The 27,743-nt window shown below is 44.5% G+C and overlaps 1 protein-coding gene across 17 annotated transcripts in view; it reads right to left on the bottom strand.

Moving 5' to 3' along the window:
* Window positions 1-1,046: 1,046 nt before the first annotated feature.
* The window catches only part of si:ch211-272n13.3 (ankyrin repeat domain-containing protein 26), a 53,811-nt gene continuing 27,114 nt past the window's right edge, over window positions 1,047-27,743 (bottom strand). For 12 of the 17 annotated variants that reach the window (XM_024271680.1, XM_024271720.1, XM_024271689.2 and 9 more), the window contains 20 exons: window positions 27,320-27,350; window positions 27,115-27,250; window positions 26,822-27,035; window positions 26,437-26,620; window positions 26,218-26,364; window positions 25,059-25,521; window positions 23,121-23,626; window positions 22,901-23,053; window positions 21,448-21,623; window positions 20,811-20,904; window positions 20,673-20,699; window positions 20,283-20,360; window positions 20,060-20,194; window positions 19,594-19,706; window positions 18,397-18,532; window positions 16,795-17,067; window positions 16,486-16,721; window positions 15,721-15,943; window positions 2,316-2,361; window positions 1,047-2,206 (listed from right to left, as the gene is read on the bottom strand). In XM_024271680.1, the coding sequence (XP_024127448.1) occupies window positions 2,112-2,206; window positions 2,316-2,361; window positions 15,721-15,943; window positions 16,486-16,721; window positions 16,795-17,067; window positions 18,397-18,532; window positions 19,594-19,706; window positions 20,060-20,194; window positions 20,283-20,360; window positions 20,673-20,699; window positions 20,811-20,904; window positions 21,448-21,623; window positions 22,901-23,053; window positions 23,121-23,626; window positions 25,059-25,521; window positions 26,218-26,364; window positions 26,437-26,620; window positions 26,822-27,035; window positions 27,115-27,250; window positions 27,320-27,350 (3,466 nt within the window). In that variant the 3' untranslated portion in view covers window positions 1,047-2,111. Of the gene's footprint in view, window positions 2,207-2,315; window positions 2,362-8,488; window positions 8,601-15,569; window positions 15,628-15,720; window positions 15,944-16,485; window positions 16,722-16,794; window positions 17,068-18,396; window positions 18,533-19,593; window positions 19,707-20,059; window positions 20,195-20,282; window positions 20,361-20,672; window positions 20,700-20,810; window positions 20,905-21,447; window positions 21,624-22,900; window positions 23,054-23,120; window positions 23,627-25,058; window positions 25,522-26,217; window positions 26,365-26,436; window positions 26,621-26,821; window positions 27,036-27,114; window positions 27,251-27,319; window positions 27,351-27,743 lie in introns of all 17 variants that reach the window. The other 5 variants (XR_002919181.2, XR_002919188.2, XR_004947091.1 and 2 more) reach the window with 5 other exon arrangements.

The raw sequence follows: 27,743 nt of genomic DNA, 5'->3' as shown, positions 1-27,743 counted from the left end.
GGAATGCTTTTTAACGTGCAATGTCCCTGTCAAATAAATGAATAAATAAATAAATAAATAAATAAGGAAGGAGGCCGAGGACTAGAGAGCGTGGAAGCCACCATCCAGGATGAAACATCCAAGATGCATGAATATGTCAAGCTCAAGGCCCCAACTGACTGCTCAGTGAATGTCTCAGACAATGGAAAGCAGAGGATGTGATGCTGGAGGACAGAGCCTCATGTGGAGCAGCCGGCGGGTGTGCGCTGGGCGGCCCACCACATGTGGAGCTGTAGAACAACATGAGCCGAGTGAGACAAAGAATCTGGAAAAGAAGCAAAATCTGAACCATTTCACTTTTTTTGATACAGAGAGTGTCGAGTCTGCAGGAAACATTTTTTCCTGGAATCCTGTTTTTAAGCTTTTCATTCCTTCTTTCTCATAAAATTTCCTTATTGTGTTTATGAGAAAAAAAAATGTTCCAACTGGATTTCCGGTCGTCTCGGCTGGAATCTGCTCTCAGGTGAGGCGTGTCTGTCAACTCTGCTCGCCTTTCTTAACAGTGGCAGCAGTTACAGCTCTAAGCCCCGCCCTCGGGCTGGTGTCAGGTCCAGCCTGAAGGAACAATGCAGGATCACTCTCCTATTGGCCCAACACCTGCAGGAAAGCTCCTCAGGGGTGGGGCAATGCGGTTTGGGTGGCAGTCAAAGGCGGCGTTCAGTGACCCAAACCCGATAACGGGAGTGTGATTTTTGAACGTGGAACTTTACCTCTCAGGGAGTTTTTATTAATTGTTGATTTTATGTTTAATTTGTGATTTTTTTTTCAGAAACAGCAAATGTTTTGTAGAAATAGTTATAGGGAATTCAAACTTCACACAAAAGGATGTGACAGTGAAAGCATACTGGTTTATAACTGAGCAGAGCTTCTGACGGTGGACAGAGAAGACAGTAAAACATAAAACATCTGAGTTTTTTCAGCCCTTAAACCTCAGAGCAACAACTTCTGAGATAAAACAAAAACTTTGGGAAAAACAACTTGTGTGTAGAAAGGTTTTGAATAACTTATTCTCTTCTGCAACATTCTCTTTATTTTAGGAAACAATAATAACAACATCATTCATTTTTTACAAGCTTTTAACCCTTTACAAGCTTTTACAATCCTCTAGTTTAACCTTTAAAATGTGCTTTTTTAATTAAGTTGGAGGATCCACCTGAGAACAGAGCTGATCATTTCTCATTCATGACTCTGAAAGACAAAAACGGTGTTTAAGACGATGAACATAGTCCTACCTCATTCTAACAGATGGAAACCAGTCATTGTTCTGATCATATTCACATATTTCTTCATCGTTCTGAGTGAGTCTGATCTCAAAACTGACTTTATTTTACAGGAACAGTGAAGGTCTTTACTCTGCAGCTGCAGGATTTAATAAAGGATTGTAGGTTTGAGGACTTTGTCATGGAATTTGTCAAATAAAGCTCATAGAACAAAAACTGGAGATTTCACAAGATCTGAGCTAACCAAAAAGCAGAAACAAACGTTTAGGTCTGCTTGAGGAATGATGAGTTCAATTTAACTCTGAGAAGATCCTCTGCAGAGAGGGAAAACAGATCAACAACTCTCCCCTAAAATTTCGTCCACAGATGTCTGAGACTGTAACCTAAAGGGACCAACGTGACATAATGAGTAACGCAGTTGTTACAGTATTTAGCAAACAAACAGTTTTCAGCTGGAGAAGGTTCCAGTCGTCAGATTCAAGTATTTCAATGGGATTAATTTATAAATAACATCATAAAAATAAGGAAACACTATTGGATGGGAGAAGATATTGCACCATCTGATGGCAAGTACCGACATCCATATGAGAAATACTTACAAACATGCATCATGATAATACCTGTGAGAATGCGGTCATGCCTTTCCCTCCTGCATTAATGCGAAGTGTTAACGTCAGGAATGCAGGAAATGATGCATTCAGGGACATCCCAGAAATCCCAGACTCCTGCTCTCCGATGCAGAGAGAGTTCCCGTGTGCTGCTGGGGTGGAGTTAAGTTCAGGATTGATATAAAAAGTCATTTAATTACACTCGATTTAAAACATAAGGAAGCTGAGCAGCTGGACTGATGACTCAGAGGCTTCGGTTTTTCTTCATGACCTCCAGGTACTCCTGCGTCGCCCGGGTCAGTGGGTCCATGTGTGTGCAGGCATCCACTTCCACATTGGCTGGGGAAGCAAAACACAGCAGTCAGTGTGAGCCCCGCCCCACAGGACATGGCCCCTCCCATGATGCACGCCTCCCGCATTAAAACCTCCTCCTGCTTCGGTTGCTCACCTTTCCTTAACTCTTTGGAGATGCTCCGGTCCAACTCCCGCAGCATCTGTAAGAGAAGCAGAGCTGCTTTCATGCAGAGAAACGACTCTGGAGAGGCGAACCCTTCCGCTCTCTTTGGGCTCCAGATGACTCCACCCATATATTAACATGTGATTCCTTCCATGACAAATGTGGGCAAAGGTGGGCAGGATTTTATGTCTGCCATTGACATTAGAGAAACTCAAAAGTTAAAGACATCTAGAAAATTTGCATTACCTGCGATATTGCTAGTGTGAATGCTGTGGGGTGAGTGTGGTCGCTGAAGATGCTGATATTGATGCACGCTGTTAAAAAAAGGCTGAAGCTAATAGCTGAAATCGCTGAAGCTGATAACAAGCTATAAATATTGCCAAATTTCCAAATTAGCCTAAAAAAAAAACCTTGTTTTTTTTGTAAATGCCAAAATAGTCCAAAAAGCTAGAATTATGCCAATATAACAACTAAAAGGCCAAAAATGCCCCCCCCCCCAAAAAAAACAGAAAGTTCAAAAACAACCAAGTGAGCTCAGATATTAGCAACTAAAATTTTTGGATGGATCCCATAGTAGTTTAAAATAACCCTTACATTTACAGCACTTAGTGGTAAAAAACCTTCAACACACTTTAAACAACTGGACAGCTTTAGTCAGACTGGAGATCTTTGTGTGTGTGATTTCATGTACAGAGACAATTCAAAGTCCATTAAATAAAACATTAAAAGAAACAATCAAAATAAATATTAAAATGTGATCATTAAAATAAAATTAAAAGAAAGTAAATAGATTTGAATTTAAAACAAGCTTGGATAAACAGTTCGGACGTAAACTTTTGAATACATATTAATCAAACTGAGAACAGGTGAGTCTTTAACCTGGATTTAAATACACTGAGTGTTTCAGCAGATCTAAGGTTTTCTGGAAGTCTGTTCCAGATCTGTGGAGCATAGAAGCTGAATGCAGCTTCTCCATGTTTAGTTCTGACTCTAGGAACTGATAAAAGACCGGATCCTGATGACCGGAGAGGTCTGGCTGGTACATACTGGGTCAGGAGGTCAGTCATGTATTTTGGTGCTAAACCATACATGTAGATGTTAAATAGAAGTGGTCCCAGGATGGAGCCTTGGGGCACTCCACATGTAATTTCTATTGGCTCAGAAGTGAAGTAACCAATTGACACAAAATATCATAGCAGTTTTTTTTTATTAGGAATTCATTTAACTGATGGAAAACAGCTTTTTCAATGATCTTACTTAAAAATGGCAGGTTTGATATCGGTCTGTAGTTGTTCATTTGAGTTTTGTCTAGACTGTCCTTTTTTAGGAGAGGTTTGATTACAGCTGTTTTCAGTGGTTCTGGGAAAACACCAGATGTTAATGACAAGTTGACAATCTGGAGCAGGGCTGGTTCCAGGATCTTTGAAACTTTTTTGAAAAAGCTTGTGGGTAGAATATCCAGACAGCAGGAGGAGGAGTTCAGTTGACATAGAATGTCCTGCAGTTCTTTACTGTTTATGGGTTGAAACTGAGCCATTGGGTTTGAACTGGTTTCTAGTGGATAGGGTTCATATCCTGAACTTGTAGTTGGTGAAACAATTGTTTGTATAATGTTTTTGATTTTGTCCCTGAAGAATTTGGCAAAGTCATTACACACACAGGGACACGCACGTCTGCGTCTGCCTCTCATTGAAAATAAATGATCGGCACTTGGCCCGAACAAAAGTTCATATCTTTTGAACAGTTTTCCTCAGAGTAAAAGTAAAAACACTGTCAGAATCTAGAAATTTTGGACCGTTTTTGCTGCGATTTTCATGTTTTTGTGCCCAAATATACAGAAGTACTCAAAAGTTAAAAACAAAGCACCTCAAAAAAATTGTCTCCACCAAAAATGCATTAGGCTTAATGGAGGAAATCTTCAGGTTTTGCTGATATTTGGGGCCGCTGTGGTAAAACTACATGGCTAATGGTTTTCAAAGTTGTATCATCTGAAAGCCAGGAAAAATGCCTACATTTGATGTCTAAACGTTTTCTGTGAGGGACACAATGGCTGAGTTTGAGCAGGTTGAACACACTTGATGCGTTTTCTTCCTCCCACTCTAATACACTCTCCTTCACTCTGCTGCTTCCAACTGACACTAAATCTGTATTGCTTTTCATTTGTAACTGATAAATGACTCAAAGATGACATGTCAACTTTGAACAGCGATATTTTAAAAACCATAAGGAGTTTTAAAAATAAAAATACAAATTCAAGAGCCCAACGTCTGCTGAACAGTTTAAAAGTTAAATGGTTTCTGTAGCTGAAAGTCTACTTGACTTCTATTGTTTTGTAGAGCTCAAAGTTTGTTGCTTAAAAAGGAGCTTTTGAACATCCCATAAGCCATTTTCAATGGAGTTAAAAAAGTGGTAGTTGGTTGAATAGTTTAAAAAGTTGAAGAATTATGAAGTTGAAACTTAAGAGCAGCTATCTCCTAAAAGAGCTGAATATTTTGATAGCTGAATGAGCTGAATAGGTCAAGGGGTTAAAGAGCTACAGAGCGACAAAAAACATTCGGAAGAAAAATGGATCATGCTGTGTCAGCATTCACACAAGCCAAGGAGAGCGGAAGGGTTTAAAGCATTGATATATATCACTAGATCGGCCCTTTCTTATTCACTGCTATAGACAGATGTGCGTGTGGAGGCACCATTGTTATGGATTGAGTCATGGTAGCAGAACGCTGCTCAATTCAATGGAGGCCAAGCAGATATTAACCACAGAAATCCAGCTAGCTCCCTCATTTCTTAACTTTTTTTTTTTTTAAATATGGCTTAAATGAAAGGTTAGAATATGATTGATCTTGTAGTATATTCAAATATTTAGTATCTATAAAGATCTAGGGCTGTGGATCATCACTTAGGTGGCGATCCAATTCAATTCACGAATCAAGAGCAACGATTCACGAGTTGAACCACGATTCTTACTTTTTATTATAATGTTTATTGCTATATGTATGTCTATTTACTGGATGTATGAAAATTGAAATTATTTGTATTTAATCACTTATACCTTTATTTAGAACAGGAGATCATAATCAACTACACTGATTAAAAAAACACAAAGATTTAGATAAAAAATACATTTTTTTTGTCATTTTAGTTTTTTTGTTTTTCAATCTTCTGGTTCAGCAGTAAAACGACATAAAAGGATAAAAATCACTTTTGTTTTGGGTCATTTAACAACAACACCTGAAAATGTTCTACACAGTTTTTTATCCTCAAAGTTCTTCAATATTTTACGTTCTAAGCGTCACATATTGCTGCAGAGCCCGTATGGAAAGTCTTTTTTCCCGCAGCAGAATCAGCTGATTCACGTTGATTACATCCACCTTTAAGCAGCGCGAGGCTGTTTCTTCAGAATAAGCTGGAGTTTCGTTAATTACGTCAAATGTTGAAGTACACAAAATATTGTAAACACTGAAGCTAAAGCTCAGATGTTAAAGCTAATTCATTTTTTCAGAAGTTATGTCTGTGAGCGGAACTTCAGTCGCAGTTTTTGATCAGAAAAAAGCTCTCGCTAGTTTTACTTTGAAAACCAGAAGCTTCACCGTCACCAAGATGTGTTTACTTCAAGTGGAAGTACGGCGGCTCTTTCGGCTTTGTTTTAGTTCGTAAACTTAAAATCCTACATTAATCTGCATTTCAGAGCAAAAATACATCGTCCCCAGTTGATATTTTGATCATATTTTACTACAATTTACTACATTTGAAAGATTGCGAATCAGCGATCTTGGACGTCGCGAATATCCGTACTTGAAAATTTGGGAGCAGATCGCACAAAACCGAGCACCCGGATACTCGTTACTGCCCTATAAAGATCAATCTGTAAATAGAGCAAGAATTGCACATTCCACTTTTACAGGTAAGGTATTGCTGTCAAATTAACAGCTATTAAATATCTGAGATTTTTTATTTTGCCTCGTGCTAAAATCTTTATAACTGAGCTTGTAAATGCTTGTCACCCCAGACCAGAAAGAAGGGAGCCTGAGTTTAATGGCATTAATGACTGATAAAGTTTAGTAACAAAATCCTTTCCCTGTTAAAAACACCTGAAAGTGCTAAAACAAACAAACACCCTCTACCACATACATGGTAAATACATCTCAAACACATTCAAAATTTACCTTCAAATAGACCAAGATAGAAGCTCAACAGTGACGGCACGGATTTAGAAAATTATGTGAAAATATGTCTCTTTTATTAAAAAAAAAAGTGCAACCGACAACAAGATTTAGGCTCTTAAAGTAGCTGGCTACGTGTTACTTTGGTAGCACAGCAATGCAGCAACGTGCATCTTGACTGCACACATTACATGTTGCCCACATGAATTTCCATCAGTTTTTGTGCTGGCTGAACATAACAAATAACATCCGCCGTGTTTTAAAACATGAAACATTAATAAAAACACACATTGAAGAACCAAACTAGCATGCTACTCCTGAGTTGCTAGCACCCACTTTAGCACACAGTTCACGGTTCCCAGACTGATTTCTCTCTATTAACATGCGATTCCTGTCCTGTGATGATTCCTCTCCATCGCATTATTTTGTCTTCATGGTTTTTTAAGTTGATTACAAAATATTGCGCCCCCCTTTTGTGGTTGTTTTCATATTTATTTGGACCTCCTCCATTCATGCCACATGTCTGTCACGCTGCATGTTAAGTGATCTTCAATCCATTGGTTTAAACAGTACAGCTAAGGTCAAAGGTCGAGTTTTGGAGGACAGAATGTATTGAAGCTGTTGAAGATGTTTATTTGAACAATAACCAAGTTAACCCTTCAACTCTCCTTGGCTTGTTTACATTAAAAGTGGGGTCATCTGGACCCCACAAGACAGTGTCCTGAACATTTTTTATGATTGATTTTTGAGTTACTCTAATGTCCATGACATAAAATCCTGTCCACCTTTGTCCACATTTGTCATGGAAGGAATCACATCAGTATGTGGGTGGAGTCATCTGGACCCCAAAGAGAGCAGAAGGGTTCAAACTAACTGCCAAAGAAAACCACATTATTGTTTAATCTCAGATCATCTTAATCTCAGATCATCTTCATCTCAGGTCATCTTCATGCTCCACTTACATTAACCGAGTATTCTGTTTTATCTACTTTGTGTGTAAATGTATATTAGAGTTTTTCTCTGCAGTGATGTGTTTACATATTCATAAGAATTCTGATTCCCTGAACATTGTGCATTTTCTTATTATTATTATGCTGTTTCAACAACAGGATTTCCCTGCAGGGGTAAATAAAGTTGGAATTTTTATAATGAATTCATAATTTTGAAAAAACTTGCATTTGAAAAAAGTTTTTGCGGTTAGAGGAGGTGGTTTTTGGGGACTATCGAAATAAACATTTTTTGCAAAACTGCAATGGAAACGTTTTTATTTCTAAATAAATGCACTTTTTGTTATGAAGTGTCTGTCCTGAGTGCTGTACAGCAGGCGCCACGATTTGGAATTGTGCAGCTTCTCCATAAAATTACCAACCAAGATTTCATCTGTAGCAGCTCTTTTGAAGCTTGCAGCCTGAATTAGACGGGGAAGTCGTGAGTGCCGAGATCAACTTGAATGGAATGCCGTATTTTCAAACAGAAAAAAGGTCCAGCTGCTCACTGGTTAGAATGGTTATTTTTTTTTAAAACTGCTGAACAGGTTTCTCACGTGCATCTGATGATGCTGCACACGCACCAGACAGTGCTGTGACATCACCAAAATGCTCCCTTTTAGTGAATCAAATAAAAAAAAAAATACTTGTTCTCATCCATCGCTGTGTTTATAATGACTTATCGTGTGAGTTGGTTTGTACTTTATCGCATAATTATGTTTTAATGGCAACAGTGTCATTTTGAAACTGTGTTTTTTCAAAATTCCAAGAATTTCAAAAAAGGTTTTGCGCAAATATGTAATGGAAATGCAGCTAATGATGAGCTTGTTTGTCTGCATGCTGTAACTCCTCCGTTACTCTTATGACCATACTGGAGCAGTGTGGTCCTGACCAGCAGAGAGCGCCCCCTAGTGGAGGACGTTCATGACCTACTGCACATAAAAAATAACAAATGTAGTGTTGGGACTTCCTCTGCTCCTTACAGGAGATGTTTATGTAGTTCCTTTGTTATTACCTTAAGTAACCTGCGACACATTGACTGTTGATGAGAACTGGACAGAATGACCGCTCCCTCGCATTCCAAAGAGGAAGTTCCTTCTGGCTCCCATAGACTGTTCTCAGTCATTCTGTGGGTCAGAAAAAATGTTCTGGATCGGATTCTTTTTAACATCTGACTTATTATCTGATTTTTTATTCTATTTGTCTGTAGTTCTAAACGGACCAATCAGACGCCTCAGTAAAATTCCAAAGTTTGATTGATTTTGTGTGGTGGGCTTTCCAACATACTCCGCCCTGATTGACAGTATATGCCATAGAATTTAAAAACATGGACATACTGTCCCATGTACATATCATAATGCTTTTAGCCATGGCTAGTTTGCAGCACTTGTCCTTAGCTGGGTTTTTTTTGTTTTACAAATTACAGATATGTGTAAAATGAGAGTAAAATACAAGAAATAAAACAAAACGTCATTGTTAAAAAAATACATAAACCAGTTTAAAAGATACAGGGACAAATCAATAGAATAAAACACACATTAAATCAACCTGTTAAAACATGAGGACAGCACTGCTGCTGATAAAACCAGGACTGCAAGTCTCTAATTTAAAGATCCTTAGATCTTTAAAGGTCCTTAGAGCATCGGTCCGGTTCATTGAGGCATTTAAAAATCATTTTTAAAAATCTAAAATTAACAAAATTGGTAAAGGTTAAAGTGTTATACTTCATTCAAATTTGAGAGTGATATCTAATTGGTTTTCTGTCGAATATCTGTTTTGAGTGTGGTCTGACTGGATTGTGACCAAACGGTAATTCCATAACACAGGTGAGAAAAGATCATAGAGTTTAAAAATATTCAAGCACATTCTGGAGTCAGGCAGTGTCGTATTAATTTAAAATATCCATCCATTCAATCCATCCATCTTCTTCCTTTCATCCGGACCGGGTCGTGGGGGCAGCAGTCTGAGCAAAGATGCCCAGACTTCCCTCTCCCCGGCCACTTCCTCCAGCTCCTCTGGGGGGACCCCGAGGTGTTGTCAGGCCAGCTGAGAAACATAGTCTCTCCAGCGTGTCCTGGGTCTTCCCCGGGCCTCCTCCCAGTGGGACATGCCCGGAACACCTCACCAGGGAGGCGTCCAGGAGGCATCCACATCAGATGCCCGAACCACCTCAACTGGCTCCTCTCGATGTGGAGGAGAAGCGGCTCTACTCCGAGCTCTCTCCGGGTGACTAATCTTCTCACCCTATCTCTAAGGGAGCGCCCAGCCACCCTACGGAGAAAACTCATTTCAGCCGCTTGTAGTCAGGATCTTGTTCTTTCGGTCACGACCCAGAGATCATGCCCATAGGTGAGTAATGGAACGAAGATCGACCGGTAAATTGAGAGCTTTGCTTTCTGACTCAGCTCTCACTTCACCACAACGGACCGGTACAGCGACCGTAAGATGGTGGACGCCGCTCCAATCCGCCTGTCGATCTCACGCTCCGATCTTCCCTCACTCGTGAACAAGACCCCAAGATATTTAAACTCCTCCACCTGAGGCAGGAGCACTCCACCCACCGAGAGAGGACAAACTACCTTTCTCCGGTCGAGAACCATGGCCTCAGACTTAGCGGTGCTGACCCTCATCCCAGCCACTTCACACTCAGCTGCAAACCGCTCCAATGCATGTTGGAGGTCCCGGTTCGATGAAGCCAACAGAACAACATCCTCTGCAAAGAGCGGAGAGGAAATCCTGTGGTCCCTAAACCAGATCCCCTCCGGGCCCTGGCTGCGCCTAGAAATTCTGTCCATAAAGACTATGAACAGAACTGGTGATAAAGGGCAGCCCTGCCGGAGTCCAACGTGCACCGGAAACAGGTCTAACTTACTGCCGGCCATGCGAACCAACCTCCTGCTCTGGTTGTACAGAGACCGGACACCCCTGAGTAAGGCTCCCCGGACCCCATACTCCCAGAGCACCCTCCACAGGACACCACGGGGAACGCAGTCGAACTCCTTCTCCAAATCCACAAAACACATATGGACTGGATGTGCGAACTTCCATGAACCCTCCAGCACCCTGAAGAGGGTGTAGAGCTGGTCCACTGTCCCATGACCAGGACGGAAACCGCACTGTTGTTCTTGAATCTGAGGTTCGACTATCAGGAAGACTGAGGAGTGTGATTCCCCGGTAGTTGGAACACACCTCTGGTCCCCCTTCTTGAAAAGGGGAACCACCACCCCAGTCTGCCAGTCCAGAGGTATGGTTCCTGTCTGCCACACAATGCTGCAGAGACGTGTCAACCAAGACACTCCCACAACATCCAGAGACTTGAGGTACTCAGGGCGAACCTCATCCACCCCTGGAGCCTTGCCACCGAGGAGCTCTTTGACTACCTCAGTGACCTCAGCTTGGGTGATGGACAGTTCCACCCCAATGTCCTCAGCCTCTGCTTCCTCGACGGAAGGCGTGTCAGCAGGGTTGAGGAGATCCTCAAAGTATTCCTTCCACTGCCTGACAATGTCCCCAGTTGAGGTCAGCAGATCCCCACCTGCACTGAAAACGGTGCCTACAGACAACTGCTTTCCCCTCCTGAGGCGCCGGATGGTTTGCCAGAATCTCTTTGAGGCCAACCGATAGTCCTTCTCCATGGCCTCACCAAACTCCTCCCAGGACCGTGTTTTTGCCTCCAACACAGCCCGGCCCGCAGCTTGCTTAAACTGCCGGTACCTGTCAGCTGCCTCTGGAATCCCACAATCCAGCCAGGCCTGATAGGACTCCTTCTTCAGTTTGACGGCATCCCTTACTTGCAGTGTCCCCCATCGGATTCGGGGGTTGCCGCCATGACAGGCACCAGAGACCTTGCGGCCGCAGCTCCGGAAAGCAGCAGAGACAATAGAGGTGGAGAACGTGGTCCACTCGGACTCAATGTCACCAACCTCCCCTGGTACCTGCTTGAAGTTTTCCCGGATGTGTGAGCCCTCGAGTGCGTGCGCGGGGGTGCTTTGTTACATTGTGAGCTTCGGACCGCAGTCCGTCCGGCTGATCTGTGCGAGAGACCCGCTGGATTCAGGAGAACCATGTTTCCTGGGAGAACTGTCTCTCCGAGCGGCTTCAGGACGGTATGAGCCGGCGGAGGCGGCTATTGAAAGCGGAAATGCCGCTCCGCTCACCAAACAGTCCTGAGAATCCGTGTAAAAATCACATAAATTCATATTTCCAATCACATCCAAACCAAATAAAGACTTATCTTATTCCCACATAATTACGTGATGGCAATATGCACATTGCTGCACGGATTTAGAAAATTATGAGCGAAGAGTCTCTTAAAAATATTATTAATACTAATGAAAGCACGTTCAGAGTATCATCTGGCTCTATACACAATCTTTGTTTGTCTACAACGGAACTCATTATTTCTTCTATGACAATTTCCGGTATATTAGACAGTTCTGCGCATGTCAACATGATTTATTCTGATCAACCGTGCGGTGCATGGAAACGTTTGTTACAATCGGATGAAGTTTTTCAGGGTCCATGTTAACTGCTCTATTCTAATCTAATCTGATCTTTGATCTAATCAAGGACATTTTGCACATGTAAACGCAGCTACTGACTGTTACCGTCTTTGCCAGAGATGGAGACTCAGACTCGGTCTGATCTACGTTTACTAACGTCTGGCTCCAACGTGGTGGCGTTCATTTTGTGAAATAAAATGGCTGAATTGATTCAATTTGGTTGTGTATAAGCCGTTTTCTATGGATGACATCACAGTCACTCAGTCCAGTTCTTTTATACAATGTTCCTACTCCAGTTTTTAAACTATAAAGAGTATTTGTGTTTCAGGGACAGAACTGATGGAGGTGCTGGTTTGACAAAATCCATGAAATTAGAAAACAGCTGCAATATTTTTAAATAAAAGAGCTAGGGGTGGGCGATATGACGATATAAAACCGTCTTACGATCTCCAAAGCTGACAATCTGTCATTTTTGAGAGATCATTTTATCACGATCTTCTACGAAAAGCTGCAAGAGTGAGAAGGCAAAAGCTTGTTGACTGCCTGTGCCTGGATTGCGGTGCATGCTGGTTAGTTTCTTGCACTGACGTCAAATGTGCGCCGTCACCAAGTATCGCGAGAAAGGGGCGGGTTCAAGGCGCCTTCCTAAGCCAGCGCAGCCAGAAAATAGGTACTGCGCTGGCTGCAGGCCGCCTTGATGACTACAAAACAATGCATTGTGGGAAACTGTGTCCACACAGTTCTTGTAGTTCGGTGTGAAATAACTGGTGCTAAATGAAGGACATTGGTGTATTTCTTTTACTTTTTCTGGAAGGTAGTGAATCACTGATGAAAAAATAAACAAGATTTCAAATAATCTGTGGTCATATTTGTTAATGTTGTCTCTAAAACTTAACTTTAATTTAATTTTATTTATTTATTTGGGACAGTGCACATGCAATGAATCCCACGGCTATTTTTAAAGATGTTAAAAAAATAATATAAAAGACACAACAGCACAAATCATACTAGGAGGAGTGGCATATTAACTTTCAGCCGAATGTTAAGGACAACCCCCAACTCCTTGTTCTCGTACAGTCTCGTCGTTCTCCTTCATCTCAGGCGTCTTTCTCTGCCCCCTCCAGCAGCAGCTTAGTCTCGCCGACGATGGAGGCGAGGCGCCGGGGGATTTCAAATACACCCAATGACATATATTACTGGATTGGAAGTCACGTGACATACGGCGTGACAGACATGCCCCATCATTATCGGATTATGGATCGAGTCTTCTCGAGTAATGAATAACGGAAGTCCGAAAAAGTAACAAAAGGAGACGCAGTGTTTTACAATCGACTTCAAAAACCTTGACAACAAAATAATCCGATGGAGAGGAATCATCACAGGACAGGAATCGCATTTTAATAGAGAGAAATCAGGCTGAGAACCGTGAACTGTGTGCAAAAGTGGGTGCTAGCAATTCGAGAGTTGCATGCTAGTTTGGTTCTTCGATGTATGTTTTTATTAATGTTTCATAATTTAAAACATAGCGGATGTTAATCGCACATACTTACGCAGGGGTGTGCCAAAATATCGATATTGCGATATATCGGGATACTTAGTCCTACGATCATTTCTCGATGGGTTCTGACCAAGTATCGATATTATATTTTCATTTGAAGAGTCTGTTGCGCCGAGCGTCTGAGTCGCGCGGCGGAATTGTTGAGTAGATGGGCGCACTGATGCACGCGCTCATTCGGGAGAAGCACCGGTGAGAGTCGGGCTCTTCAGCGCGTGTGTGAAGCATGTTTTCCCGGTCAGCATTTATCATCCATCTGTAGGAGATCCAGCCGGTAAGAAGTGACTTTGTCTGAGCGCTAGAATGTCAGCGATCACTTACTTCCTGTTTGCTGTGGGAACTGGGCGCGCGCTTCGTAGGGACCGTCGGAATTTTCGCTTTCATGCACTTCGATGTTTAACCTGCTGCTGTACGGTGTAACTTTGGTAAATTTATAATGTGAAGTTTTCAAAAAATGTAATTACTTTTTACTAATGTTAATTTAAAGTAATTCTTTAATAAAAAATGCAGGATTTGATGTTTGAACTTAAATTTAAATGTAATTAAAAAAAAGTACATGAATTCACTGTAAAATTAGGGAGGTTGCCTATTAATTGAAGCACTTAAAATTATATTTATTGCCATTATTATGTGTGTTTTAAGGTTTTTACCTATTGACTGCTGACTGACTAAATGGAAAAATGATAAAAATTGGAAAAATAATCTCAAGTAACAGTCTGAGTAAATCAGCCTTTATTTTTGGATGCTCAGCCCTTTTCAAGTGAGAGAAAAGTGCACAAAAAATTAGGTCAATTTTGAGAGAGGCTGTAAAACATTATATTCATCATCCTTTGGTGTGACGTTCTTTTGGAGGTAGATAGCTGTCACTACGTGACTTATTTAATTTTTGTTCTGATGTTTACAACAATTCTGCACTAAGTAGTGTCACTGCTGTTCATATTTACTGTTGTTAACATTGAATCTGACAGATAATTCCAATTCAGTTGGTGTCAATGCTTGTCAAAGACATAGTTTTACTGATGTTGAACAAAAGTGTCTTTAATTTGTTGCACAAAATAAGAAAACTTGTTTATTTTGATTGTGTTAAAGCTAAAAAAGATAAATGGGGATATATTTTCCCAAAAAAACATGTTCTTCTATATAATGCTAGTTATTAGAAAGGATTTTTAACAATTATTGCAGTATCGCGATATTATCGATATCGTGAGCCATGTATCGCGTATCGTATTGTGAGGTACCCAGTGATTCTCAGCCCTATATTTACGTTCAACCTGCACAAAAACGGATGGAAATTCATGTTGGAAACACGTAAAATGTGCGGTCAAGATGCACGTTGCTGCATTGTTTTGCTAGCTCGTAGCTAGCTACTTTAAGAGTCTAAATCTTATTGTGGCTCGCTCTTTTTTTTTCTTTGTAAGAAGTTTAAGTGAGTTCGCAAATAATTTTCTTAATCCGTGGCGTCACTGTTGAGCTTTTTTAGTTTCATTTGAAAATGTGGTAAAGGGTGTTTTTATTGTTATTAATATTTTTATTATTTAGCACTTTGAGATGTTTTTAACAGGAAAAGGACTTTGCTAAACTTTATCAGTCATTTGTGCTGTTAAACTTCATCAGTCTCCCTCATTTCTGGTCTTGGGTGACAATCATTTACAAGCTCTGTTTTATGGATTTTAGCACAAAGGCAAAATAAAAACTCAGATATTTAGAAGCTGTTCATTTGACAGCAATGCATTACCTGTAGCAGTAGAAGGTTCAGTCCTTGCACTATTAACAGATGAATCTTAATAGATAACTATTTAATTTGAATAAATAAAAATATTTTTTCAAAATGTGTTTACTTCTTTCAACTAAAATCATTATAATTCAATTTTTTGTAATTTGAATTTATTAAAAAAAAATCGTGAAATAAAATTGAAAAAAATTGTAACTTTCTTTATATCGCCCAGCCCTAAAAAGAGCTTCATCTGCATTTCTGTGAGGTAAAGTCCAGCCTGTGGTGCAGCAACACACAGTTTGAGCGCCGTCACACGGCTACACACCTGGTCATGAGTCTGGCTGAAGACAGGACAAATGACAGACAGACTTTTGAGTTAGAAGCTAAAAGGGTGAGAAATGAAGACAAGTTAGAGGGAAAGTTCAGAGAAGAGCTCGACACAGAAGGAAAAGCAGGAAGTGAGGGACGCCGCTGACCTTTGCCAGGTAGTCGTCCACGCCGCTGCGCTGGCCCTCGGGGGCAGGATTGAGGAGGGAAACCCCAAGGTTGAGAGGCCCGTGAGAGATAGCTGGAGAAGCCAGAGAACTGAGGTCCAGCGGGGGCCCCCGCGTGGCCCCCAGCAGACCCCCACTGGAGATGAGGGACCTGCTGCGCTCGTCCAGCAGCCTGGAGTTGGCTTCTGCCAGCCGACTGTTGGCCCTGAGGACGACAGCAGCTTCTGTCACACCAGAGAAAGAATCGTTTCTATGGTTGAGGTAAAACCACACAGAACCAAACTTAATTCAGAGCAGAGATGAAAGGAAACCGTCAGAGTCATTTACAGAAAAAACTCTGTAAATGTTTGTTTTCCTCGTTTTGTTATGAAGATATTGAAACTTTTAAAACCCCAAGCCCATGAAAATGCTGTTTTTAGTGATTAGAACATGTTAAGCTTAAAATTATATTTGTAAGTATTTCTTTATGTGCTGTAAATCAGGAGCAGACAGAAAAATGCAGAAACTAAGTTCTGGAAGACGACAGTTTTGAATTTTGGCTAAACTCGTCATCATTATTAAAACGGATCAAAAGACGATCGGAGCGGCACTTACAAACTTTTTTCAGAGTTCTACAGGTTTTTTTCTGACAAGTCTCGACCCAGACACTGCAGAACTCGGGGTTTGCTTCAGGGCTGGAGCGGATCACGGATTCTCCTTGACCCGGTCCAGCCCTGGATTGCATGCCGGTTGTGTTTTCTCCCGAACCTCTCCAGCTTGGCAGACAAGGACTTGCGGAGACGCTGCTCCTCCGAGTGCAGCTGCTTGAAGCGCTCCAGCTCAAAGCGGGTGGAGTCTCTCTGCGTCAGGCTGTCCTGCTCAGTGCTGCGGGCCCGCCCCAGCTCCGCCTCCAGCTCTCGGATCCTCCGCTCAAACTGAGAGCGCAGGCTGGCCTCGTTGGCCGCTTTCATCTGGTCCAGCGCCTCCTGAGAAGCGGCGTGGGTCTGGAACACAGAGAGGAGCGTCACGCGAGTCCTGTCTGTGGGAGGAGCCACAGATGCTCCCGTCTGCCTTTACCTGGAGGAAGAGGTTGACCTCCTCCAGCTTGTGCTGCACCTCCTGCCGGATCCGCTCCTTGGCCACCTGGCTGTACTCGGCCTGCGTGGCCTCCATGCGGCGCCGCAGATCCAGAACCTCCTCCTCCAGCTGATGCTTGCTCTTCTCCAGCTGCTGGTTCTGATGGCTCAAGCTGCTCAGGGAGTCCAGCTGGTTCTGGAGCTCTCCGTTCACTCGCTCCAGCTGGTTGCATCGAGCAGCTTCCCTGTGCAGCTGCACCTGCAGATCCTCTACCTGCACACAGTCGGAAACCACATCCAGCCCTCTTTGATTGAACTTCTGTAAAACCATGTTTTTTAGTCGCGATAAACAAGTTTTCATCTGCTTTGTCCCAACGAGTGTAACCGATTATTTTAGGGGGAAAATGGTGGTTTTGCTCATATGTCTTACTTAGTTTAGGGTTAAGTTTAGGACGGCTCAGTCGGTTGGGTGTAAGACCGACACAACGATCCTAATCTAGCAGGATCCTTAAACAAGACCTTCATGCTGCTGCATAACCGGGTCTGCCGTGCCTCAGAAACACCGTCTCATGTCAGGAAGAACCTCCAGCGTCAAACCTCTCTACCAAACCGCAAACTGTGCACGCTTCACAGGTTAGACAGAATAAATCGTATCTTTGGGTTCAAATCTGTTCCAAAAAGCTTGGAAGGATGTAAACTAGCATCGATTCTTCTATATGTGGAATGTTGTGAGAGCTCCTGAGCTAAACCGCTAACAGACCTTTGACTGAGGGTTTAAAAATGAATATTTTACCTACGATGAGTGCTCGCTAATCCAGTCTTTCAAACTTGTTAAAACATTTGATTGAAGCTAAATATCATGTAGCAGACATGATCATATTTAGTTAATATGATGAGGAAAGACGTTATTAGGCGGACCTGTCACCTGGGTTTGGTTCGGTTCTGTTGGTTCCGAGAGGGTGTACAGGGCCCTGTATTCTTTGTTGACCGCTTTAGTTGAGTTTTTATTTTGGAACAATCGTACACATATCTTTTGTTATCCGTGTCTATGATGAACTTTAATAAATCAAGATACATCCAGAGGACATTATCTGCATCTTTTTTGGTCCTGCAGCCTCTCCAGATCAGATAAAGTCTGCTTGTGTCAGTGTTGAATGTGTTTTTGAGTTTGTAAAGTCATCACAGACCAAAACCCGGCGAGAGCCGCAGTCACTTCATTTTCAATGTAACTGTTACTATCTACAGTAATTGAATTATATGCAATTATTTTCATTTTTATTCTACACACAACTTCTTTTACTTTGCATAGCAGCAAATACAAGTTCCTTTCAGAATAAAACATCTTGTGGACAGATTTTACAACCTTGCATGTGAAGATAAGACGATGTTCTTCAGTCAAATAACTCATTATTGCTTACAACAGTTTTTTTAAACGTCACATAGGAGAGACGCATGAGGCTCTGGAGTCTCAGGCTGTAGACCCAGCCAAGACTTTTAATCTGAAACGTCTATGTTCAGATGCATTTCAATAATATGAATCTGTATTGTTTATGAACAACAGAAGTCCGCTCAAAGAGGGTGTGTCTCCATCAGAGGGACTAACCCTGTCCTGCATCCGTCCGTCAGCTGCGTGTCTGCTGTGCTCCATCCGAACGCTGCTGGACGGAGACAGGAGCTCCGCGGCGCCGGCGTCCTGATCCCGCAGCTTCTTCTTCGCCGTCTTCAGCAGAGTCTTCAGCCTGAAACCCAAACACACTCATGTCACACACATAACACACCAAATGCACCAGAAAGGAGAAACACAACACGTGATACACACAAAACACATTTTACAAACATAAAAATGTCACATTGCACACGTCAGGAACAGAAACACAATGTCAAACAACAGATTACACACACAAAACACAAACATACAAATGGGACACACACGCAACAATCTAACTATACAAACTGTCACAAATTCACTCATGTGACACAAAACATAAATCATGCACGGCACATGTTACACACAAAAAAACCATTTTATAAAGACCATAATACAAATGTCACACACCCTCAGTGTGTGTTACACACAAGAAACACACAAACACTATAAACACATCACAAACCAAACATTCACAGTTTCTTATCAGCGTTTTTTTATTTTATTTGCCATTTTCTTATCAGTGGTTTCTTACTTGCGGTTTCTCATTCGCACTTTCTTTTCAGTCTTGTGACTTTTCTGGTTCGTCACAAAAGCTCAGACAACTCAAGACGCTTGTCTGAAAGGTTTGTGTCCGACGGAGGTGCTGCGCTGCTGAGGTGCATCTCTGCTCCCAGAGGGGGTGGAGATGCACCTCAGCAGCCCAACCCCCCCCCATGCCCCTCCATAGAGAAACGGCATCAGCTGACTCAAAGCAATCCAGATCAGCTGAAGAAGATAATCGTGGTGGATAATTATCATCCAGAGCAGGTTTTATAGCACAGAGAGACTCCTCATCAGAACGCTGCTGTTCTGAATAAAAACAGTCTTTATGCTGAGCTCCAATGTTATTCATAAATGTTAAAGCATGATTAGAAGTATGGATCGGTAACGGGCATCCATCGGTTGTGGGGTGGTGGGTGGGGTTCTCCGCATTCGCAGATGTCTCCGGTCTCTAACCCTGCGGATATGAGGAGAATGTTGTAGATACCACTGAGGCTGAAACACTGAGGGGACGTCCATGAACCAGAGAGGATGTGGAGACTACTGGAGATATGCTGCGTCTAAACACCAGGAGTGACTGCCACAGGCCACAAAGGGGAGCCAGAGAGTCACCTGTACATTTCTTTCTGAAGCTCTGCGTTTCTCTTCATCTCCTGATCCAGGCGAGTGTCCACGGCCTTTTTCTGCTCCGAGACCTTCTTCACTTTCTTCTTCTCTACCTCCATCTGCAAACAGCAGCCGCTTACTTACACTGGAGTCGTTACAAGTGCAGAACAAACAACTAGACATGATGTGTCAGTTTAATCTGAGCCTGTTGAGATCTTCTAAGAAACAGACCATCAATAGTTGGAGGGACTGCTGATGAAGGTCACCTGGGATGATCACTCTGCAGGTGTTTGATCTGTTACTTTTGTTTGTACAAAGTTTCTTTCTTCTAGATTGGATTAGGATGATCTCATTTTGGAAATGTTCTTGTGTGCTTTCAGACATCACATCTGTGGGTTTGTCATGCTGAATGTCTTCAGCGGGGAAACCTCCTGAGGACTGAAACCGTGAGAGTGATGAAAGCAGAGTTTACCTGGGCGCTCAGCTCCCCTTTTTCTTTCTCAAGCTCTGCCAGACGCACTCCTAGCTTAGAACGGCTCTTTAGCTCCTCCTCCCACAGCGCCTGAGAGTCCTGGGCCGTGTGAGACATCACGCTTTGCTTCTGGACCTGGAATTAGAGACATTTCTCTCTCTTGTTGTTTCATGACTTGATTTTGTTGTAAAGAAAATGTTTTGGATTCAAACACGACTGCTACCTCCTTGTTGAGCTGTTCCTCTAACGTCATCTTACTGGTCTGCAGGTTTGTTACCAAGCCCTCCAGATGACCGCGGACCTGTGACGGCACAAGGAGCTGTGAACGATCCCAAACGCTCTCCCAAAGAAGGAAAGAACATGCAAATGTCTGCTCCGGACGAAGAGAATCAAAGACAGACAGCACACATACAAATCAGAAAAGGACCAAAGGTGTTTCTGTCACCAGGAGAAGCTTAAACGACAGTCATTTCTCTGCAGTTTTAGCTCCTGCAGCCCACAGAGCCCAAAACCACCAAGTTAGTTTGAACTAATGTCAACTTGTAGAGAATAATTAAAAGAAGGGAAGAAGAAGAAACCCCACAGAGACTAAGTCTATGTGCATCATACTGACCCCTCCTCCAGGTGAGCAGTCAGTTAGCTGGAAAAAGATTGCAGACTTTGAATGTCAGAATAATGGCTGTGGTGAGCTGATGAGGCCCTGCAGGTGTAACCGTTGTTCTGGGGGGGGCGGCAGCCCCCCAGGACTCACCTTCACAGCCTCTTCTGCCTCTTTCTGCAGAGCCTCCATTTTCCTGCTCTGCTGCTTTGCAGCTGCTTCCAGTTTGGCGTTTTCGATCTCCAGTCTGGAGAGGGAGGAGCAAAAGGTTCTGTCACTCGTTCCCTTACTGCAACTGTATATGAGAACTGGACTGAGGGACTGCGATGTCACCCATAGAATAAGGTTTGCTTCCAGGTTCAAACAAAGTCAATTCAATAGATATTTTTTGCGTGGCCATAATGGAGCCAGATGTCAGTGAGTAGTGATTGGTCCAAGTCAATCAATGTTTCTATAGCAACCACTCTCAGCAATCAGGAGTGAGCGTGTTGACAGGCCACGCCCCTTCCACTGAAAGGCTCAGGAATATCTCAGTCAATGTCTGATAGCAGACACCTTTCTTTTGAGGTGTCTGATTGGTCCGTTTATAACTACAGAAAATTATAATAAACATTAGATTATCAAGATGTTCAAAGTATCCAGAATGTTATTCTGACCAATAGAATAACAGCTGCTTATTCCTCTACAGAAGTCTATGGGAGCCACTTCCTGTTTGGAACGCCAGGAGGAGGAGTCACTAAGTCCAGTTCTATATAAATAGTCAATGGTCCTAGATCATGCGGCTCCGTACTTTTGCACCTCCTCCTCCAGCTGCTTGCTGGTGAGCGCTGACGCTGCAGAGGAAGACAGCGCCTCCTGCAGTTTCTGACCGGTCATGGCGAGCTCCTGCTCCTTTTCACTCAAGCTGCTCTTCAGAGCGTGGACTCGTCTCTCCGCCTGCACAAACTGGTCTTCACTTTCCTCCAGCTGTGATCAGACAGAAGATGTTAGGGTCTAGCTTTAGTAAACACAAAGAAAAGTCTGAGTTTAGAATGAATCCTGAACGTTGAATCAAACACAGTTCATCCTTTTCCAACAGCAGATGCTGGTGGTTTTAGGAACCATCGTGACAGGTTTGGGTCCAATGTGAGTGTTTGCATTGATGGAAACGATCTTGTCTCAGAGAACATTTCAATGTAGGCCCCATATGATTTACCTTTGGGCTGAATTGGTGGGACCCATCTGTGTTTGCCCACACCGGCTTAGGTAGAGACTCAGTGGTCTGGGTCCCTACGCTAACCAGCCACCCGGTGGACAGCGCAGCAAGTTAGCGAGCTAACAAGCTGCCTGGTGAACAGCATAGCGAGTTAGCAAGCTCCATTGCCCAGCGACCCAGACCACTGAGTGTCCACTTAAGCCAGTGTGGGCAAACACAGATGGGGCCACCATGGAACTAGCGGACAAACCCACTTGGAGAACACCAGTTTAGGCCAAAAGTAACCATATGGGGCCAACATTGAAATGTTTGCTGGTGTTTTCTTAATTTAACCCTCATTTTGACCACTAAGGGTGTCACATTTCACAGGGATGTGGTCATGTTTCACAGGGGCGTGGTCACATTTCACAGGGGTGGTCATGTTTCACAGGGGCGTGGTCACATTTCACAGAGGAGTGGTTACATGTCAAGGGATGTGGTCACGTTTCACAAGGGTGGTCACATTTCACAGGAGTGGTCATGTTTCACAGGGGCGTGGTCACATTTCACAGGAGTGGTCATGTTTCACAGGGGCGTGGTCACATTTCACAGGGGTGTGGTCACACTTCACAGGGGTGGTCACATTTCACAGGGGCGTGGTCACATCCATCTGTACGTGCTGCAGGTTTCTGTTTTAGCGTGTAGAGGTCTTGAGCCACCTTACGGGACTGAGTTAACATGGAACGTTGTGTAGTAAGTGTATTGTAAAGTATTTGTAAGGATACTGTGACTTAGACACATTGACGACATCCTGGTCAGGCCATCCTGCAGTAAGAGTTCTCTATGACCTGTCGCCCGCAGCACGCCCATAGAAAAATGTGCATTCTCACTCAATGGGTTCAGTGAGGGCAGTCTACAACCGGAGAATGTCAGGTGTGACACCTGCGTGGTCGTACAGGTTTGCCCTTGTTTAATGTTTGAGATATGCTGGACACCTTTATGGACCCTGGAATGATCCCCCCTCATGAGTGCAGTGTGAGTGGATGTTCTAGATGGTTGCTGCCGTCACCTTGGCTCTGAGCCGATCCAGGTCTCTGAGCAGCCGAGTCTTCTCCTCCTCCAGGTCGCTGCGGTAGCGAGTGTTTACCTCCAGGGAGGCTTCACTCATGGACAGCTTCTTCAGAGAGTCGGCTAACTCCTGCTGCAGCTGCCGCAGGTTTGTCTATTCAGAGCGAGTTGGGTTAGAGGATGGAGAGGACTTTGAGGAGGGAAGTGGACGGATGCCTCACCTCTCTGTCGTTCTTCTCTTCCTCCAGCTTGTACATCTTCTCACAGAGGTCGGCAGCTTTTTTGGCAAGCTCCTTGTTCCGCTCTTCCAGCAGCTGGACCCTCTCCTCGCAGTCGGAGCGCAGTTTGGACAGGATGTCGCTGAAGCGCTCCTGAGCGTCGGTCACGGCGCGCTCTTTGGCCGAGCCTTTGTTCTGGGCCTCCTCCAGCTGCTGCCTGAGCAGCATGGCGTCGCTGTGCGCCTGCGCCAGTCGCTCCTGTGCCGCTTCCTGGCGCGCCGCCGCTCGGCTGCCGGATTCCCGCTCTGCCTGCAGCGCCGCTTCCAGCTCCTTGACGCGCACCGCCGCCTGCTCCTTCTCCCGCTGGAGGACGTCCAGAAGCAGGCTCTTTTCGGTCAGCTGCAGCGTGAGCCGGTGCAGCTCGTTCTCCAGGCTGTTCTCGTGAGCTTCGGCTTTGGCCAGCTTCTGGGTCAGGCCACCGACGGCCTCACGCTGGCTCGCCGCTTCACCTGTAAGCAGACCAGTTTTCAGAAAGAAGTCCAGCTCACAGCAGCTGCTCGGAGAGGCTGTATCTAAAGCCTCTAAATTCCTGTGGAAACGGCGTTCTGAATGTTCTGTCTGTCTAGAAGTACACCTGAAATCGTACTTCTGAGAATGAATTTCTGATGAACTGCTGGTGCTCTGCAGAAACTTTGTCCTAGGAACCATGAAGAAAAAAGGACTGGAAACACTTCAGAAAGATGGATGTCTGGAATCCCAGGTCTTTAAACCTGGGGGAGGAGCTAAACGTCCCTCAGGTAAAGATGTCTCAGTCCAGTCAGGATGAAATGCTGAGTCATGACTCACAGACACTAACCTCTGATCGTGTCTCTAAAGGTGCTTTCACACCGAACGTGATTCGTGCGACAAACTTGCATGCCGCACCCCTCTTTCGCCACGCAATGAATATGCTGCTCGCTGCCCGTCAAAAAATTTGTTCCTGACGCCGTGCTGCATGTGGGAGGAGCTACCAGCTCTGTCTGTGGATATCTTACTCAGAAAGAATGGAAGACGCATATGATGTTGAGGAATAAGGATTATTTGTTGTGAAGATTTCTACAAAAACATCAGTAATTGTGTCTCCATGTTTGGGTTTTGATTATTATTCATATATTTTCCCGGTACACAGGCTGTGTCTGTATGACAGCCGCTTCTGCGGTTTTGCGTGTCTCTGTGGCTGAGCTTGAAGACTCACTGTTTGTATTAATGTCCTTTTCCCTTGTATTTAATATCTCGATGAGACCCGAGCTGGCAACCCCCGCAGCATCTCGCTGTCTGCCGGTATACGTAGCAACTGAGCTCCGGAGCAGGAGCAAAGTAGAGTTGGGCACCGATTGGGTTTTATGTGGTTGTAGTGCCAAAGCAGTTCTTTGGTTTTGTTTTGGTTCTTAATCGGCGCCAATTTTGGTACTTCGCTCCGCGCCCCGCGGTTCCCGCCGCCCAGCTCCCCGCAGTGGCTCTCTGTCTCCCTGCGTGTGGAGGAGCAAGCTCCGCTGAGATCTGTGAGGCTGTCTGGTTGCAACCAGAGAACCGCCGCGCTGCAACAGGACAGAAATGCTTGTATTGAATTAGTATTCCAGTATTCTGATGGTCACTGAGAACATCCCCTGCTCAAAGCTCACTTCCTGATCTGCTGATGCGATGCAGCAACCTGTCAATCTTCACGAATTTACATTTTGGCCATGCCGCCCAATTTGCGCCTCGTCGCTCAAATGGAGCTGCTGGTGTTGACCTTTGTGGCGCGCCGGCTGCTCAAATCGCGCCTCAACCATTGATTAACATTGAAGTTGGCCGCTTCTGCCGCGTAAATCGCGTTCTGTGTTAATGCACCTTAAACTTGAGGGAGGGGCTAAACGTCCCTCAGGTAAAGATGCTTTGATCTAGTCAGGATGAAATGCTAACCTCTGATCTTGTCTCTTAGCCGCTGATGCTCCTCCCTCTCTCGCAGCAGAGCTTTTTCCGCCTCGGAATGAGCAGTCAGCCGCAGATCCACCTCCGCCAGCGCTCCCGTCAGCCGGCTGCGCGTCGACTCCAGCTCCGCCTCCAGAGACTCGTGGAGTTGGCGCTCACCTTCCAGGCGGCTGGCAGTTTTGGCCAGCTCAGATTGGAGCGCGGTCAGCTGGTTGTTGCAGCTGAAGATGGTTTGGGTCACGGCCTCGTTGCTAAGTTTCAGGTCCCGCTGGACATCCTCCAGCTTCTCCTTCAGCGCCTCGTTCTCCTCCTGCAGCTGGCTCTCCCTGAGGCTCCCGCTGGACTGGGACCGGTCAAGGTCGGTCCTCAGGACGGCCAGCTGAGCCTGCAGGGTGGAGATCTGCTGCAGCAGCTCCCTCTCCCGGTCGCTGGCCTCGGTGAGCTGAGACAAGGCCTGCAGGACAGAACACAAGAACACACGGCTGAACATCGTTCTCTTTCCTGGAACTACCAGTTTCCAGAGCAGTTCTCCCACTAGACTCTGAGCGTTTCTAATCCAGCCGCCAGAGATATGTCTTAGCTTACTGGTGTTTTGGTTCTTCTCTTGTCGGCCCGTTTTATGGACGTGGACTTTACATAGTGAGAGGGAGGTATTCCTGCTGTTGTTCACCTCATGGTCTGCATGAGCATCATCAGCATACACCATCAGCTGTCGTCTATGACAACAAACGCTGCCGGAGAAAACAGGAGGTGCTCCAGAGTTTGGGTCACTGCACCTAAACTCCGCCCACAGCTGGGGGGCGGAGACACCGAGAGGAACAGGAAGAGAACCCACAACAGGAGCAGAGATCTGGCTCATTATGGGATGTTCCTGGAGATTGTGAGTATGGTGGCTGAGAAGAGGAGGATCCTCTTTATCATGGTCTTCCTCTAGATTCTGAGAACTGGGCTCAAACACCTTTGGCAGGTCTGCCAGACTCCACATCTCCTACAGGTGCACTGTTTCCAGTTTGGTTTCAGGAGGAATTTATCATCTATCCACCGTTCAAACAGAACTACAGTGACGGTCATGTTCCTTTGTAAGGTCAATACTCTGTTCCTGCTTAATGTGCTTATTAAAACCTCTGAATGTTTGCAGACGAAAACCAACCTCGTTGCTCCTGCTCACACTCCTCTTGTTCTCCTCCTCCATCTCCTGCTGTCTCCTCAGGTGGCTGTTCAGCAGGTTTTCCTGCAGTGTCCGGGCGCTGCGCTCCTGACTCAGCAGCCTCTGGGTCTCACTGTGCTCCTCCTCCAGCTGTGGAACGGCAAACAAACATTTGGTTAGAGCCCAGCAGGTGAAGGCTTCTTCACAGAAACAGAGACCGACCCGCTTCGTGTTGCTGATGAGCGTCCTCATCTCCAGCTCCAGGTTTCTCAGCATCAGCTCCACCTTCTGCTTGTCCTGGAGATCAAGCTGCTGCTGCTCCTCCGTCCTCCTCAGCTTGTCTCTGGTGCTGTGGTACATGCTGTCGGCGTTGCGGCGGTTCTCCTGCTCCTGTTTCAGCTGGAATCTGAAACAAGTTCAGGACAAAAACATTACAGAGAAGTCACCAGCTGCAGCAAAACCATGAAAGATTATTAGAATCAATAAAGTTCTGATGTATTTTAGAGTAAAAGCTTTTTCAAATCAATAAAGTTCTGATATTTTTCAGAATAAAAGCTGTTTAGAATCAATAAAGTTCGATGTTTTTCAGAGTAAAAGCTGTTCGTACTTCAGGTTCGTGACTTCAGTCTGCAGCTCCAGCTGGTTTCGCTCCAGTGCAGATTTTGCATCTTTGACTTCTTCCAGCGAGCTCTTTAACTCCACCCTCTCCGCATCCAGCTGGTTCACCTTGTCTGACAGGTAACCATGACGACTCTTCACCTTCTGGATGGTCCGCTCGTATTCATGGAAAATGTTCTGCAGCTTGGCGATGCTGGTCGGGTCTGTGGGCAGAGAAGAGCAGAAAGGTTTCCTTCCACCGTCGACAGGCGGCGTCTTTACGTTCAGAGAGTGGAACTGTACCCAGACTGGCCGAGTCCAGCTTCTGGACCAGAAGAGATGCATGATGGTAGCCAGAGGAGTCGATGTCTTCTGTGGCTGTGTCTGACGACTGCGTGAGTTCATCCAGGTCTTCTGCCACCTCCATGTCTTCAGGGTTCTAGGCAGAAAAGCGGTTTGTTCTCGGGCTCCTGAGAATGGATTCCAGCCAACCAACCCAGAGTTTTACCTGGCTCTGCTGCGGTTCGGCCCGCTGCAACCTGAACAGGCAGACACACAGAGGAGCGGGAGTTATCCGAGACGGATGTTAATGAAACGTGAACTTGAAGAGCAAAGGAAATATGCAGTCCCGCCTCAGAGGGAAACCCAGTGAAACCAGAATCCTGTTCCCTCCACCACTCATGCCAGAGCTGAACACAAAGTGTCTTTACTGCAGCAAATGAGACTGAAAAGTTTTCTGGTTTAGTCTCTGCTCATCTTTAGACGTTTTCTTTTTGAAAAGCACTTTGACCAGTTAGAAGACCCAAAGAGGAAAAGCTAGACTCAATCAAGAGTTACTTCAAAATAATAATACTCAAAGGTGAAAATGAGTTCCAGTAATGACTCAAAGAGTGGAAAATAATCTGATTATGGCCCGCAGCAGCAGTCTACTG

This window comes from Oryzias melastigma, linkage group LG22, assembly GCF_002922805.2.
Source record: "Oryzias melastigma strain HK-1 linkage group LG22, ASM292280v2, whole genome shotgun sequence".
Classification (NCBI taxonomy): Eukaryota; Metazoa; Chordata; class Actinopteri; order Beloniformes; family Adrianichthyidae; genus Oryzias; species Oryzias melastigma.
This window is presented reverse-complemented; position numbering and strand designations above follow the sequence as displayed.